This window comes from Lottia gigantea (genome assembly GCF_000327385.1).
Source record: "Lottia gigantea unplaced genomic scaffold LOTGIsca_2, whole genome shotgun sequence".
Lineage (NCBI taxonomy): Eukaryota > Metazoa > Mollusca > Gastropoda > Lottiidae > Lottia > Lottia gigantea.
This window is the reverse complement of record NW_008708400.1, coordinates 4,439,959-4,455,765: the sequence shown is the minus strand read 5'-3', so window position 1 is coordinate 4,455,765 and position 15,807 is coordinate 4,439,959. Positions and strand designations below refer to the sequence as shown.

Below are 15,807 nucleotides of genomic sequence, written 5' to 3'. Positions count from 1 at the left end.
AGTGGGAGGACAATTTGGTGAAAATTTGCAAAAATTCCTTTTAAATGGTGCAGTGCAACGATTCAGGGTTTAGATATTTGAGATCTAATTGAGACAAATAAGGTCGCATGGCTAAATTTTTGGAAAATAATAATGATTTCGATTAATTGAAGAAAACAAAATGGCATATTCCCTCTTGGTATTCCAAAATTTTTACAACTTTGAAATCTTTAGCAAATGTCAGCCACAAACTTCACGGAATGTTCGAAAATATCAAACCTCTAATGATTCTGTTCTAATCTCAGAACCATAACGTTCAAAAAATTATAAGTGCACTTCATGTAAAGAAGTTAGGAAAAACTGGCTTTCTTATGAAAACAGTCAAAATTGTCTCTTTTCATGAAGAGTATGTTTATTTTAGTGAACCTTAAACAGAACTAGAAACTGCATTTAAAGAAAGGTGTTCTATTCCTAAACATACAAACTTTTTACCAATGTTTTCTTAGTGCACTTTATGTGTAAAGAATGTTACTCTCTAATAAAGAAGTCTCAAAACCTGATTTCTGTCTCTTTTAAAACAAAATACTCTCATGGCTGAAATTCTAAATTAGAAACTTCTTGCTTTTTGGTAAAATTCAGCGTAACAGTCCCCAAAAATAGCAGTTTTGCTAAAACTAAACAGTTCTGCTACTGTGTTTCAATAACTCGTGTGACACTAAACTGCTTGCGAAATTGTATCTTAACGGTACACATCTTTAGTTGATGTCAAAAGTGTAGAGTTGCATATTCTCTAAAATGGTCAGTATGTGTTTATTTGATTGATTCTAGAATTGAAGTCAAATCTGTGGATTGTTTCATGTTTCAGGAAAAAATTCACATATTTTGATTGTCATAATTAATTCTATTGTATCAAAATGTTCATTTTTCAGAGTGTCTTATTGCCTTAGAATGGATTCAAGGATGAAGAATCTTTTTGATTGTCACTGGGCATTATAAGCAAAATGTATTAAATTCCAGCAATTTTTGATACCTCCTTGTTAAAAGGGTGATGTTTATTTATTTTTGATGTGATATCAAGGTAACAATAGAGGTGTTGGATACACGACCTTCTGAGTCAATGTTACCATGGATACTGTCAAAGACTAAAGTGTAATAGGTAAATAGAAATGTCTCCCAAATTGTATAGGGTACTGCTAATGGAAATGGCCACGCCAGCAAATTTCCACCACATTTAATCAATGTGCCAAGTCGTACCTGTCACACTTTATCATTGTAAAGCTGTATTCATGAACTAAATATAAAGACTGAGTCTGGTGATAAAGATGTAAGTTTCTTCATAAAGTATATTGATAATTAAATACAAATCAAAATGATTTTCAGTCATGCAGACTACAAATTAATCATTTTGAAGTTAACCATTTTTTAAATTCAAGTTTTCCGTATTTTCCTTGCTTTGATTAGCTGGTGTATGAGCCCTCCCTGTACTGTTTGAAGTTTGTTTAAATATTGAAACTAAGATTTGAATGATTGAGTCAATATTTGGAAAGAATTGCACTCCTCTATATAACATGTCATATTTCAATTTTATCGTAGGCATTATTAATCATTTTATAAAGTTTGTCTTTTTATGATCTTTGGACGTTGGATCAAATAGGCGTGGCTCTGTCTTTTTATGATTTATAGTTTATCTTGAAATAGTACTAGTATCCTCTAGTTTCCCTTGGTTTCCCTTGGTTTCCCTTGGTTTCCCTTGGTTTCCCTTGGTTTCCCTTGGTTTCCCTTGGTTCAAACTGCCACTGCCACTGTGGAAGCAAATTAGACAAAAACTAAGATAAACTAGAACTGATTGAATAAGAGACTTAGAATGGAAAATCAGCAACAGTGATTGAAAATTCATGAAACTGGCCCTGGAAAAGAACAGAATCGTAGTATTTAGAATAAGTAATGTAATGCTTCTTAAAAGTACAATGTATAAAATATATCTTAAAAAAAAACAGTCCTCAAATGAAAATTGTGGAGAAAAAAAAAAACCACCACAACTATTTTAGGCCATTCAAGATAAAGTATTTTCACATTTAGTTCCAGAACTCTCTGATCAGTTCTCTACATCATACATTTTCTTTTATCAAATTTATTGTTATACTTCCTTATACATGTACTTAAAATTATTTTAATAGTGGTTTTGATTGATTAGTGTTAATCATGATATTCTTGGGTATGATAATAGTTTTATTGAATACAATTTAATGAACAATTTCATCAGATCATTGATGGCAAATGTTTTAAGCTGCAGAATTTTTTTTTTTTTTGTATACTGCCAGATTTCAAAATGTCATATTATGTAGGGACATCTGCTACAGAAGTTGTGAATTTAAATTTATGATGATAGGATTTTCGGGCTAGTAGATTTCAATAACTCAACCCATATTGACAAATATTGTTTTCATAAAGATTGTCTTTATTTATTTAGTTCATCTCCTTCTATAAGATTTTGTGTACATTTAACGTTAGCCAAATATCACCGTAATTCGTACGACTGTGTACCTTTGTTATTTTATTGTATTCATTTCTGTGACACACGCTGCTTTTTTCCCAAAGTTTTTACATACCCCCTTTTATATCTCAACACACTTTTAGTCTGTGCCCCCTTTTGATATAAATGTTTGGCTGTTTTCCATGTATTCAATAATGCCTCGCAGGTTGAAGGGGTAAGGAAAGTCTTGGATTAAAGATGTTCGAATTTGTGCCGATTTGAATATCTAAATTGGAGTGTAGGGATGTAGTCAATGGGAATTTGGATGTAAGAAATGAGAAGAGTGATTAATATGTCAGGATTTATATGAAGAAATGAAACTTTGAATGTGAGAAATGAAAACCGTGATTCGAAAGTGGGAATTTGTGTGGATATTTAGCTTCTGAGAATACTAATAAAAGAAAAAGGAATATGAAAGATATATTGTTTTTGAGTTTAGATGAGGCTACAGGGCAAAATCTGTATATTGTGATTCAATTATCAGTTAACACAAAATGGATTTTTCCAACTTAAGCCATTACTGTCAGCTTTTGTGTCAAAATCATAACTTTATCCCTTACCAATTTATCCATAAGCATGCAAACAAAAATGTTTATCTAAATACAGACTGTAACAGACTGTAACAGGGTGAAGAAGAAAAATGAGACCAGTTGTGTTGAACTTAACTTTGAAATGCTGACAGATCTTGATAATCTTCATTTTATAATTCCAGACCCTTACCAGACAGTCCACCAGATTCTGGTAGTGAACCATATTCACCTCATGATGGTCACAGTCAACCACATATGGGTAAGTTTTATAACAAGTGTGATGCTGAATGTGATATTGTGTACTTTTTTCTATTGTCAGTGAGAAAAATACAAAGGGACATGTTAAGTTAATCTATCAATATCAGTTGCGTATACTTTTCAAAATCCACACTTTTAGGAATAAATTATTATATACAATGACAAATGTTTTGATAAGTTTAATTTTGTGTGTATTGTTTTTGGAATAAGTATATTTAGGCTTTTAAAAATAGTTGATAAAAAAGAAATTCACTATCAAATTCTTTCAATTAAAGCCATTTTAATAATAATGTTTTTTTTTTAGTTTGTGGAAAAGTTTCTGAACTATTTGTTATGTTTTTTTTTCAGATGGTAAACACAGTATTGGTAATGGTATGACTCCACTACCCCAACACCCTCCAATGTACCCTCAAAATCACAATGGTATGAACATGCCTCTGAAACTTCCAACGTCATATATGAATGAACCACCAAAATTAAATCATTTACCACAGCAACAGCAATTACCACCATCATCAATACATCAAGTCTCACCACCATTAAATCACCAAGTTTTACAATCACCATATGGCATGGGGTGAGTTATCTTACATTATTAAGTTTCAACATACCAGTATACCATATGGCAAAGGATTATAAAAAAGATTCACAAAAGGTTTTCTAGATTTTAGCATTAAATACAGATGGCAAACGTGAAATAGGAATATCAAGTTTTTCACAGTTTTTTTCTTTTTTTGACAGGTTTGCTGAATTTAATCTCCAATCAGAAATACATGAATATATAAACATCAATGAAATATATTTTCTGTTTATTTTCAGACCTATGAATATGAATAATCCTGCCCATAAGAAACGTAAATATACAGATTCACCCAATAATACTATTAATGGTAATATGATGAATAATATGAACAGTTTATTAAGTATTAAACAAGAACCACCTGGTAAGTTTTTCAATCTTGCTGAATTGATTTCACGCTATACACTTATTTAATGTCTTATAATATAGTGGTACATTTATTTTCCATCTGGCTAGATAATCCCTGTCTGACAAAATGAATTTCATCTGAAATCTATAAGCTTTCATCTGTATTGATTTCCATATAAGGTCTTTTGTCTATTGATCTTTAGGCCCAAGTTTTCCAGGAGGTTATGCAGGATTACCAGATTGTTCAGAAGATGATTTCGCGTATGATCTAGATCCTGCTGGAAGTTTTATGGACAGTTCATATCAAGTTATAAAATGGCAGTTATATCAATCTAATAAATGGACGCCACTCACTGACTCAGAACTCAAAGATTTGTAAGTATTGTAGTTCCAATTTCAATACTTTCATGCAAATTCATTAGAATGGCAGACCATATGGAACCTTTTACAATTACAATTGAGGCTGGTGTCTTTTAAATATCATCTGCTCATGGCATTTCTCTCTATTTCAGACCCCAACCCACATTTCGTGTTGATGCAGATAAAGGATTTAATTACTCACCCTCAGATGAATCCTTTGTGTGTCAGAAGAAGAACCATTTTCAAGTCACAGTACATATTGGTATGCATGGTCATGCTAAATATGTCCGAACAACAGAGGGAGTCAAGAAAATAGATAATTTCTGTCTACATTTTAAAGGCATCAAGATGGAGTCACCTACACAAACTATTAAAGTAGAACAATCACAATCAGATCGCAGCAAAAAACCTTTTAATCCTATCAGGTATTTCATCCCATTATGAATCCCATTTATTTCAAATATTTTCAGAACATTCAACATTGATTTCAGAAACTGAGAACAATTATCTTTTGTATCATTTTGCTATAATGCTATAATGACAAATGCTATACCGATTTTTAGCTTTGAGTAAGTTTGTTATTCAGACTAAATTCACTCTACTGCGCAACTATCTTTGTCTTAATGGAATTCATTGAAGCTATAAAGAAGGAGATTTTTTCAAGAAGTATTGATGTATTTCAGAGTTGATTTGGCAGCTGATCAAGTAACAAAGTTCACAGTTGGTAGATTACATTTCTCAGAAACCACAAGTAACAACATGAGAAAGAAAGGAAAACCTAATCCTGATCAGAGATATTTTATGTTAGTGGTATCACTACAAGCCCATTGTGGTAATACTGATTATATGGTAGCTGCTAGTAACTGTGAACGTATTATTGTTAGGGTACGTTCTTATTTTAATTTTTATGAGGCTTTCCTTTATGACAGGTAATTGACTTCATTATAACACGTTTTCAGTATGACATGACTGTGTAGCATTATGACTGCATTCTGAATCAGTTCACATTAGGAATTAGGCTGCATGGCTACGTTCTGACCACATGCTGACTTCGTCACATTTTGACTACACTCTGACTTATAATTACACTATTCCTTGTAAGAACAGTAACATTTTTTTGATATACACACTTGTTTTTGGTAATATTATAGAACTATATTGTTACAGGCATCAAATCCAGGTCAATTTGACAGTGATGTCGATGTTTTATGGCAGAAGGGACATACTCAAGAATCAGCCTACCATGTGGGTAAGGTAGGGGTCAACACTGACCATCCCGAAGAAGCTTTGACAGTCCATGGTAACATCAGACTGACCGGTCATCTCATGCAACCATCAGATATTAGAGCTAAAGAGAATTTTAAAGAGGTATGTTATGAAACGTTATTTATTGAATCACCAACCTTGTTAAATTATTTATAGTAAAAATGCCTATGTGGAGGTATAGCTTGTTGAAAATGACATAAGAATAACTTACTATAGTGAAACATTGTAGCATTCTGCGGAGCCAGGTTTACGTCTGAAAGGGGGCGGGATATCTGAGATTGCCTGAATCTTTAACTAGTTAACTGTGGCTCTGCCACAGTGTCTGATGTGTTGAAGAGGAGAGTATTTCCAATATACAAACCTTCCAATATCTTTACATCTACAGTATACAGAAGTTCTATTTAGTGAAAAAACACAGTATTTTGTATAATTTCAGATTAATTCTAAAGAACAAAAAGAGAATGTAGAGAGGATTAAGATCTATAAATATAATTATAGTGAAGATTTTGCTGAATCCGCTAATTTACCGCCTAATTTCCGTGAAGATACTGGTGTATTGGCCCAGGAAATACGAGAAGTGTTACCTGATGCTGTACAGGAAACAGGAGATGTTGTATTACCTAATGGTCTTACTATTGATAACTTCCTAGTTGTTGATAAGGTATGTTTCGAAGAAGGCAAACAATTGTTTTTTATCAAACTGAGTGTGATATAGCATAGAAAGCTGACAACATGGCTGTTGGATAAGACTGTTTTTGGGTTTATTTTTTACATAGGTCTTCAGTCCAAGATAAAAATACTTTGTTGGATCTTTTGAGTCTTTAAAAAGTTGAATGTATTCCATCAATATAGAACATAATCATTACATAGAACATCTGGTAGTACTCTTTCAGTGTACACCTTCAGTGTACTTATGTTATTTGTCTGCAAATTTCATCTTTCATCAATACAAACTATATGATCAGTCTTTAGTTGATAGTGTCAATCAATTTATATTCCAGGATCGTATTTTTATGGAGAATGTTGGAGCTGTAAAAGAACTCTGTAAATTAACAGACAATCTAGAAATTAGAATTGATGAATTAGAAACCATGAATACCAAATTATTAAAATTAAAACGTTATGATAGTTTAAAATCTACAGCTAGTAGTAAATCATGTTCGAGTATTAGTACTGTCAGGTAAGTAAACTGAGAGTTATTGCCCTTGTTAATCAATAACATGTTTATTTTTGCTTTATTTGATCTTGGTAACTTAAAGGCATGCAATATGATTTGTGGAAAAGAATAATCAGAGTTATCAAATTATTTGCAGTTTTCTTAAAAACACAATGTTTTCTTATGTTTTTGAATATGAAAATATATAAGGCTGTTTCTATCAAATTTCAGTTCTGCACAACCAAAGAAGAGTTCATCTTCAAAACATCATCATTCCAGTAGTAAACATAGTTGTTCTCGCAGTGCCCCACCTCCACCACAAAATAACATGTGTAGTAATCGTTTTATACAGTTTACAATAGTTACTCTTGTACTTGTCATGGCATTTTGGTAAGTATCTATTGTAGATTATTTTATTATTAATGTGATTGTGGACATCAGGAATCATACACATAATATACCTATGGTTCTAATTTCCCAATGTCAGAGGATCCATAAATTCCAAAAGTCAAATACAAATGTGACGACTTAAGGAATACCAATAACAAATTTTTCAAAATGGACCAAAAATCCTTGATGGATATCTTTCAGATGAAGAAAATGTTCTTGTATGTTATTATTTTGCCTAAACTGACAACTCTAGCCCATCAATTTCTTCATACATCCTGAGACAATGTGATATCTGCAAGGGTGCCCCACCGCATACAGATATCACATCTTCATATCATGACTCAGAAACTTGGTAAAGTCTATGTATTGCCCTACTATGTGCCTGTATCATAATTCCATTGCATTATTTTGTTTATTATATACAGTATTGTGGCAATAACAGTATTGTATATATTAGAACGTCATTCAGAACCTAAACAACAACCTAGTCTACAAGCTACTCATTCACATTTTACAGATCCTCCGTAAGTTTCAATTTACAGTTTCCTTTAACACTAACAGGAATTATTCTGATTCATAACTAAGTTGTCTTGGAATGACTGTCACTATCATCATTATCATGATAAATTTGTGCACATCTGAAGAAAATGCAAAATGTAGACAAAAATTGAATGTCAGTGCTTTTGAACACAATATAATAATATCTTACCTCAAAATAAGATAAACTGTCTTCATATATTGACCACTATCTTTTACCCAACTTTACGCATGAGTAATAATAAAAAAAAAATAACTTCAGGAGTAGGTTAATAACACTTATAACTTTTATCCTATTAATTACAGGGGTCATACAGCTCAAACGTCTGTACATTCTCGGAGAATCAATATTCCATCTAACATTCCAAAACATACAGGAACCACAACTGGTAGACCTCCTGCTGCTAAAACGTCTGCTCCTCATGTCATACCCACAGTTGCACCAAGGGTACATCCTATTATACCACCTTATCCTTCCTGTATCGACAATTGTGAAGAGATATGCTGTAAACCTGTACAGGAAGATCAACCTACTATCATCATCAACAGTAAGTCTTCATCTGCAATCCCAGGTCATCTGGAATCAGAATCCTCATGAGCTCAAGATTTTCTACCAAACAGAGCAATAGGAACATTATATTGTAGGGTATATTCATTCTCTTAAACCTGGAGTTAGAACCAACATAGTTATAGATAGTGCTTCTACTTCTTATACCTGGTTTCTCTTATAGTTGATGTAACAATGTGATGTAAATTCAGATTCACTATACTTTTGCCACATTTTTTAAGCCAGTTTGGAATGCTCAAGCATCAGAACAATTGTTATCAGTAGGGTTTGTTTTTGGCATTATAAAAACAGGAAGTATTCATGATTCATATTAGTCCAATTTTATTTTTTAGATGATCCAACAACCAATACTTCAAAAAATAATGTTACCAATCATAACATGAGATATAGTTCTCAGGTAAAGTCCTTTTTTCATACTCTAATATAATGAGATATAATACCCAGATAATCACTGTCACTCACTTTAATGTTGAAATACATCTGATAGGCACATTTATAGTCAAAGACTGTGAGCAAGCTTTGAATATGCCATTTATCTCCCATGTTAGAAAAGAAAAGTTTATAATCGCTGACAAGAACTAGTACCGGTAGTTACAGGTGCAGCAATATTATTTATGATATTTCTATTGAGTGCTCAGATTGGCTGTGATTTCTAGGGTACAAACAATCAAATAGCTGCATTTACAAACTTCTGTGATACAAGAAAAGTGTCTTATGATGTCATTATGATGCACACAACCTTACATTGAGTGAATCTGGAAATATATGTTATTGTAAATAAAATGCGCAACAAGTTGGCATAATGCAGACACCATAATAGTGAGTGGTGGCATATTTCATGTCTTCTTGTATTTTGTAGACACAGAAACCTACCAGTAGTTATAATACTATAGTTGTAGATCTACCTGTTGATGGGGCATCACCAAAAGTTATTAATAATAATGATAATGTTAATCCTACCTATAGAGTTATTAATAATAATGATCAGAATGTTGTTTACTTTAGAGCTAAACGAGGAGCTGAAAATACTGGTAGGTTTACTTTTATTATAATTCTTTACAGCTTGAGAAAAATTCTGATAACATGGCCAGTACTTCCTTGGGTCTACCCAGTGTTGGGTTTAATCCATATCACATCAATTCAAATATGACATTCCATTTTTTCCATTTCTATTCTGTTTGTATGACTTTCAAATCATTTATTCTGCCATTTTTTCTTAGGATTCAATGCACTGATTACGATAAAGGAATTAAATTTTACTATTGGTGATGAGTATTGTGGTACCGAGACCTGTACAGTATCTAATAAAACCTACGTAGCTGAATTAAGTTCCTACTTCGGTCTACAACCAGTCACTTTACAATTTACGTAAGTCTATATCAAGTTTCACATCAAGATAGGGATTCAGGTGGTTTTGTCAATTAGATTTCAGAGATGACATTTACTGTCATTGGATTGTTAATGTTGTGGATTCGTGTGAAAAATGGCTCTAATGCCAGATGGTAATATGACATTCTAAGAATATCTGATTTAAAAAAAGATAATGGGTTATGTAATATCATTAATTCTAATTGAACATGTTTAGTGTGTGGTATAAATATGTAATGATATTTTAAATTCTAGTTTGAAATCAGAAGGACAAGTTATGATGTGTAACAATAATATGATTGACTCATGTGATAGATCTAACCAAGAATCAGACACAGCTACCCTCTCCAAAACTGTATGTTGATTTTCTTCTGTTTTAGTAATTGTTATTTTAAGAATTTGATAACAATTACTCCCCTCCCTTGGTCAATTGAGCTTAAACCAGTACGTTAAGCTGTGAGAGTATTTTTAATTCTTTAAAATGGGTTTGACAATATACAAGTCAATGTTTCACAATGAATATCTCGGAATTACTCACCTTTAGTAAGGAAATCTTACACAGAACAGTTCATTTAATTGGTTGATTATTCCAGGACCAAGAACAGGAGATACAAATAAATTTCTTCAGATCATCGATGGCAAGTTCTTTCAGAAAACAAACTTGTCTTTACAGTCTTTAAGGATGAGAAATGTAAATTGTGTTTTAATGTTACTTTTAAGGGTCAGGTAACAGAATGGTCTGTAAAAATTGGTAGTTATTCCAAAACTCAGATGAAATTTAGAGTTTCACAAGATGTAAGTATATGTTTTATAAATAGAATTGAAAGATTTCAGAAATAGAGATATAAAATGCTGTATTAATTCAAAACAAATTACACAATTATTCCTGAACATTACCTAAGTCAATCTGGTATCATAGGTGTAGGAGATATAGAACAACAATATCAAACTGTTTCAAACCATGAGATAACTAACTTGGTTATTTATGTTAGTTCCCTTCAGATCTATAACTAATCCAGGGAAAACCAAGTTTGTCAAAGCCTTCTCATACTCATTGTTACTCAAGTAATACAGACTATTGTAATGTGATAATATTTCAGAACAATCCTAATCTATGTACACTGAATCCATCAGAGGCTGATTCATTGAGGTTTATTGAATATAACCTGAACTTTCAAAGAAGAACATGTAATTCAAACAGGGTAGAATAAGACGAAAGTTCATAGTTCATATGTGGTGAAGAATGAAGAGTTGAAGTAGTTCTGAGTGAAGGGTTAGAATAGAAGAATTCTTCACATTTAGTAACTCATTGTTGATATAGTGACAATAAAAGAATTAAGAATTCTTCAAAGTGAAGTAATGCATTGTACATATAGCATATGTTTAGAATAGAAAATAAGTCATGTATTGAACATATAGTAATGAATCACACTCAATATTGTTTTTTAAATCAAATCAGCCATTAGCAACTAGATTCATGTTAATGACTTATAAATTTAAGTTCTTAAACTGATATTTAACTTATGCATTGTTTATTAAGGCTGAATTAATTACTATTTGTTAAGTTATAGATATATAAGTGGCATTCGTCATGGATTCTAAGTAATTATTATTGAGCAACTCAATTGTTAAGTTAAATAAATCAGACTTACCAGTAAGTACTAATGATTATTTATAGTTAAATTAACTTGTCTCAAAGTTAAAAGAGAAGTGTCAGTCTAGCTAGAAATTTGTTGATATATCCCCCAAGGATCAAAGGGTTTTGCATATTTAACAGATGTAAAATGTTATACATATTATAGATTTCTATATTTTACATTTTTGTTTTGTTATTATTATTCCATATCAATTATTATTATTATCATTCATATACCTTGCAATTTCTAATATAAAGCACACTTTTCTAGCTGCCAATTAAATGAATTTAGCATATTGAAATATTCCAAAGTAACATTCCAAAGGATCAAATATACAAACAATTTAAGAAAGATTATTGGCAGGTAGGGAAATAACCAGATGTAGATTTTGTGATCCTCTACAACTCAACCAGATATATTGGTTTATTTTGGAGGAGATTGTGTTTTTCTGGGCTTTCCAGACCTCTCTATTCTTAGATGAATCAAATGATTTTGTTGAGTTGTTGTTCTTAATGCAATTTCTTATTATGTTACAGATATCACACCTTCCAATAATGCTGAGGCACATTTTTTTATTATTTGTAAATAGAAGTTGTAAATAGTTGTTTGTTTATTTGTATATTCTTATCAAACATATTCAGCCCTAAAAATCAAAGAGAAATTGTTTTTGGTGTTTTAGAACATAATTATACTCATCTGTCATCCAAATAAAGCTTTTGTTGTATTAAGTTTTGTCTTTTTATATTTTGATACTCAAATAACTTATTTCTTAAAAAAATGTTTTTAAAAACTTTTGTAGTTTGCAATGTAATAAATCGCCTTGACATTGTTAAAAATGGCAAAATTGTTATTTAAATTGTATTTTTATTCAAATGACAAGAACTGATTTTATTAGAGATATTTCTTTAAAAGTTTGATTTACCTCAGTTTTCAAGTGAATCTCAAGTGATAAATTATTTTTCAAGATTGGAAAGAAAAGACTATAGATAGGACTTAAATACATGCTTTTTATATAGCTAGTCAAAATTTATGGGAATCGAAATCATATTTTATTTAAAATTCAAAATTCAAGTTTAGTAGACTTTCCTTTAAATTCTTCAGAAAAACTGAAAACCAAACAAATGTTTGAATTTTCAAATATATTTATTGTAAGTTTTCCCATATTTAGAGCATTTCACTTTAAAGCCATATCCTTATCTTTTAAAATAAGTTGGATTTGAATTTGAATTTGCTGCATATTGTAAACAATGCTCTTCATATTAAATATAGTATTCCCGTGGTGTCATTTTATTGTGCTAAATTTTGTATATATTGTAAATATATATGTAGTCATATTTTTTATGTTCTGGTGTAGTTTTTATTTCGTTTTTAACATTTAATGCTTTATTTCTTTTAGTGCTTTATTTTAATACTGTATTCAGAGAAATGGAAAATTCCACAATTTTAGATGTTTGATTTAGATGTGAACTCCAGATCTTTCCTGAAACTTTCTGACAGATGTGTTGTTGGTAGAGCCAGAGAAACTGTCTCTAGTTTCTCCAATTTGATTGCTGCCAATAGAAAATATGGATATATAGAGTGAACCATTGTTATCCTGAAAGTCCAATAAGAAACAGAAAATATGAAATCGATTATGTAATAAAATATTTTATTGTAAAATGTTACCATTAAATTACATTAATAATAATTTCCAAGAGAAGTTATGGAATTTCAATTTTTCAAAATATATTCTCATGTTTTTTTGAAGAACAAAAACCAAAGATTATCACTAATTATTCTTAATAATGCTCTGTATTTATTGTGAGATTATTTCTAATGCTTGAATTCTGTTCATCTCATGTGTTATATTAATGATGAATACCAGTAGAAATAATCACCTTCTTGAGATTAGGCTACCATTATAATAAACACAATACCAATTATCTTCAATACATGTTAAATATTATCATTTCTTTTGGACAAAATTTTGTAACAACATTATAGAATTTTCTTGAAATATTTCCAATACAATCTTTCAATGTATATTTAAGGAAGTAAAAGTTATTGATTGCTTTAGCTGTAAATTGGCTGCAAATTTTAATGTCATTCTTGTTCTTAAATGCATGACACTATTTATATAAATGGTGAAGTTGCCATGTTTTGATTAACTTTTGTAGTAAAAATGAGCTGGAAATAAAACAGTTTGACTAAGTTGGGTTTACCTCTTGTAAATAGAAGTGATTCTAGAAAACTTTAGAAAGGATAGGCCTTTTGTCTCTTAAGTTTTGTTATTGAATAATTTAAAACAATAACACATTTTTCTGTATATTTCATTTATTTCATTAACAAGTATTTTGTCACTGAAATTTCATGTAGTAAAATTTGACATTTCCCCATAAATCACAATTATTGACTTTATTTTTCTAACTAAATTATTTTTGATTCACTAAATTTATTGTACATAAGAAATGAAATTTTTTATTTATTTTGAATAATGTATTTCTCACATTCCAAATTTTATGAAGAAAATTGTATTTTTATATGTAGTAAATCTATTCTTATAGAATTTATGTTTGGTGCATCAACTGTCAACTAAATGTTTTTTAATTTGGTTCGATTTCAATAAACTCTGTTAATAGTCCATTAGTTTAAATGTTTGAACAGTCTAACCACAGAAACCTGCTATTGCGACTAGCACAGTACACTGACCTAGTGGAATCCATGTCAGATTTTGGAGATGTGGTTTATTTTTGGACAGGACAACATTTTTATACGCCCACATTGAAATATGGCTACTGTTGTATCCAATCTTAATTAAACTCCAATACATTAATGAGATCTCTCCGTTAAGTTCGAATTTAGCATTGTTTTGAGTAAACAGGTTTATGAGTTCTGCTTGTAAACACCATAAGGGCTAGCCTACAGTTGTATCCAATATTAATTAAACTTGGTATGCAGGTAAATATTAATGAGATCTCGGCCAAGTTTGAACTTAGCTCGTTATGAGTGAACGGTTTTTGAGTTATTGCCCTTGAGTTAGTAAAAACGCATCAAATTTTCTTGTAAACATGATAGAGGCTACAGTTTAAATCAGATCTTGATGAAACTTGGTATGCATGTATATGTTGATGAGATCTTGATCAAGTTTGAATTTGGCTTATTTTGAATGAACAGTTTTTGAATTATTATCCTTGATTTAGTATAATCACACCAAATTTGGCTTGTATACATGAAAGGGGCTACAGTTTTTATCAGATCTTAATGAAACTTGGTATGTTTGTAAGATTTTGGTCAATAATAAATTTGGCATATTTTGAATTAACGGTTTTTGAGTTATTGCCCTTGACTTAGTAAATATGCACCAAATTTGACTTGTAAACATGATAGGGGCTACAGTTTAAATCAGATCTTGATGAAACATTGGTATGCATGTATATGTTGATGAGATCTTGATCAAGTTTGAATTGGCTTATTTTGAATTAACGGTTTTTGAGTTATTGCCCTTGACTTAGTAAATATGCACCAAATTTGACTTGTAAACATAATAGGGGCTACAGTTTTTTTTATCAGATCATGATGAAACATTGTATGCCTGTATAAATTAAGGAGATCTTAGTCAAGATCAAATTTGTTTATGTAGATAAAACCTTCTTAGTGTGAATATGATGATTACTTATTATATATCTTTGAAAATATAAATGAGAAGATTGTGATAATTCAATGTTTCTGGGTTATTGCTATTGATTTAAAAAGATTTGTGGAAAAACTAAGCATAACTTTAACTTGATGAGATATTCAAAGTTTTTGATCTAAAAATTCACACCGAAGATCTTCAATATGAGAAATTTCGCATTATTATGAAGATCTTTAATATATTTTTGGTCCATAATGATGTAGCTTTTATTTCTTACAGCTGCCAGTGGGCGTGTGTTACCTTGCCTAGCAAGCTATCTTTTTAATATAAAGTGAAAGTATTTTCCTCTTCCTTAGATCATAATCCATTACGGTAGATACGAGTAGCACCCCTTTTCTAGGAAACACCCCATTGAATGTTTTAGATTTATTTACGAATGAGAGGAGATGTTGGTGGACAAGGTGCAAGTTGTGCTTATGGGGATGTGGTTTATTCGCAGCCGTTTTCCAGATATCATTAGACTCACCCACGTTGTCTACACAATCCGAATATTGCCCACACTCCGGGAACGCGTTAAGCGGAAAGGATATAAACCAATTATGTCAATGTTACAAAGTTAAAACAAATAGTGAGTATAGTTCATAGTCTTAATGAACTTACCTAGTCTCGAAGGCACGAGATGTA

At 30.9% G+C, this 15,807-nt stretch overlaps 1 protein-coding gene across 1 annotated transcript; it reads left to right on the top strand.

Annotated features, from left to right (window-relative positions):
• Positions 1 to 4,460: 4,460 nt before the first annotated feature.
• Positions 4,461 to 7,038, top strand: LOTGIDRAFT_103525 (hypothetical protein; the record flags this gene model as incomplete). The annotated part of the gene is made up of 6 exons (XM_009053408.1): positions 4,461 to 4,603; positions 4,741 to 5,013; positions 5,272 to 5,473; positions 5,756 to 5,956; positions 6,291 to 6,515; positions 6,856 to 7,038. Coding segments are annotated over 6 exons (1,227 nt in total), but the record flags the coding sequence as incomplete, so codon positions are not given.
• Between the last annotated feature and the right edge of the window lie 8,769 nt (positions 7,039 to 15,807).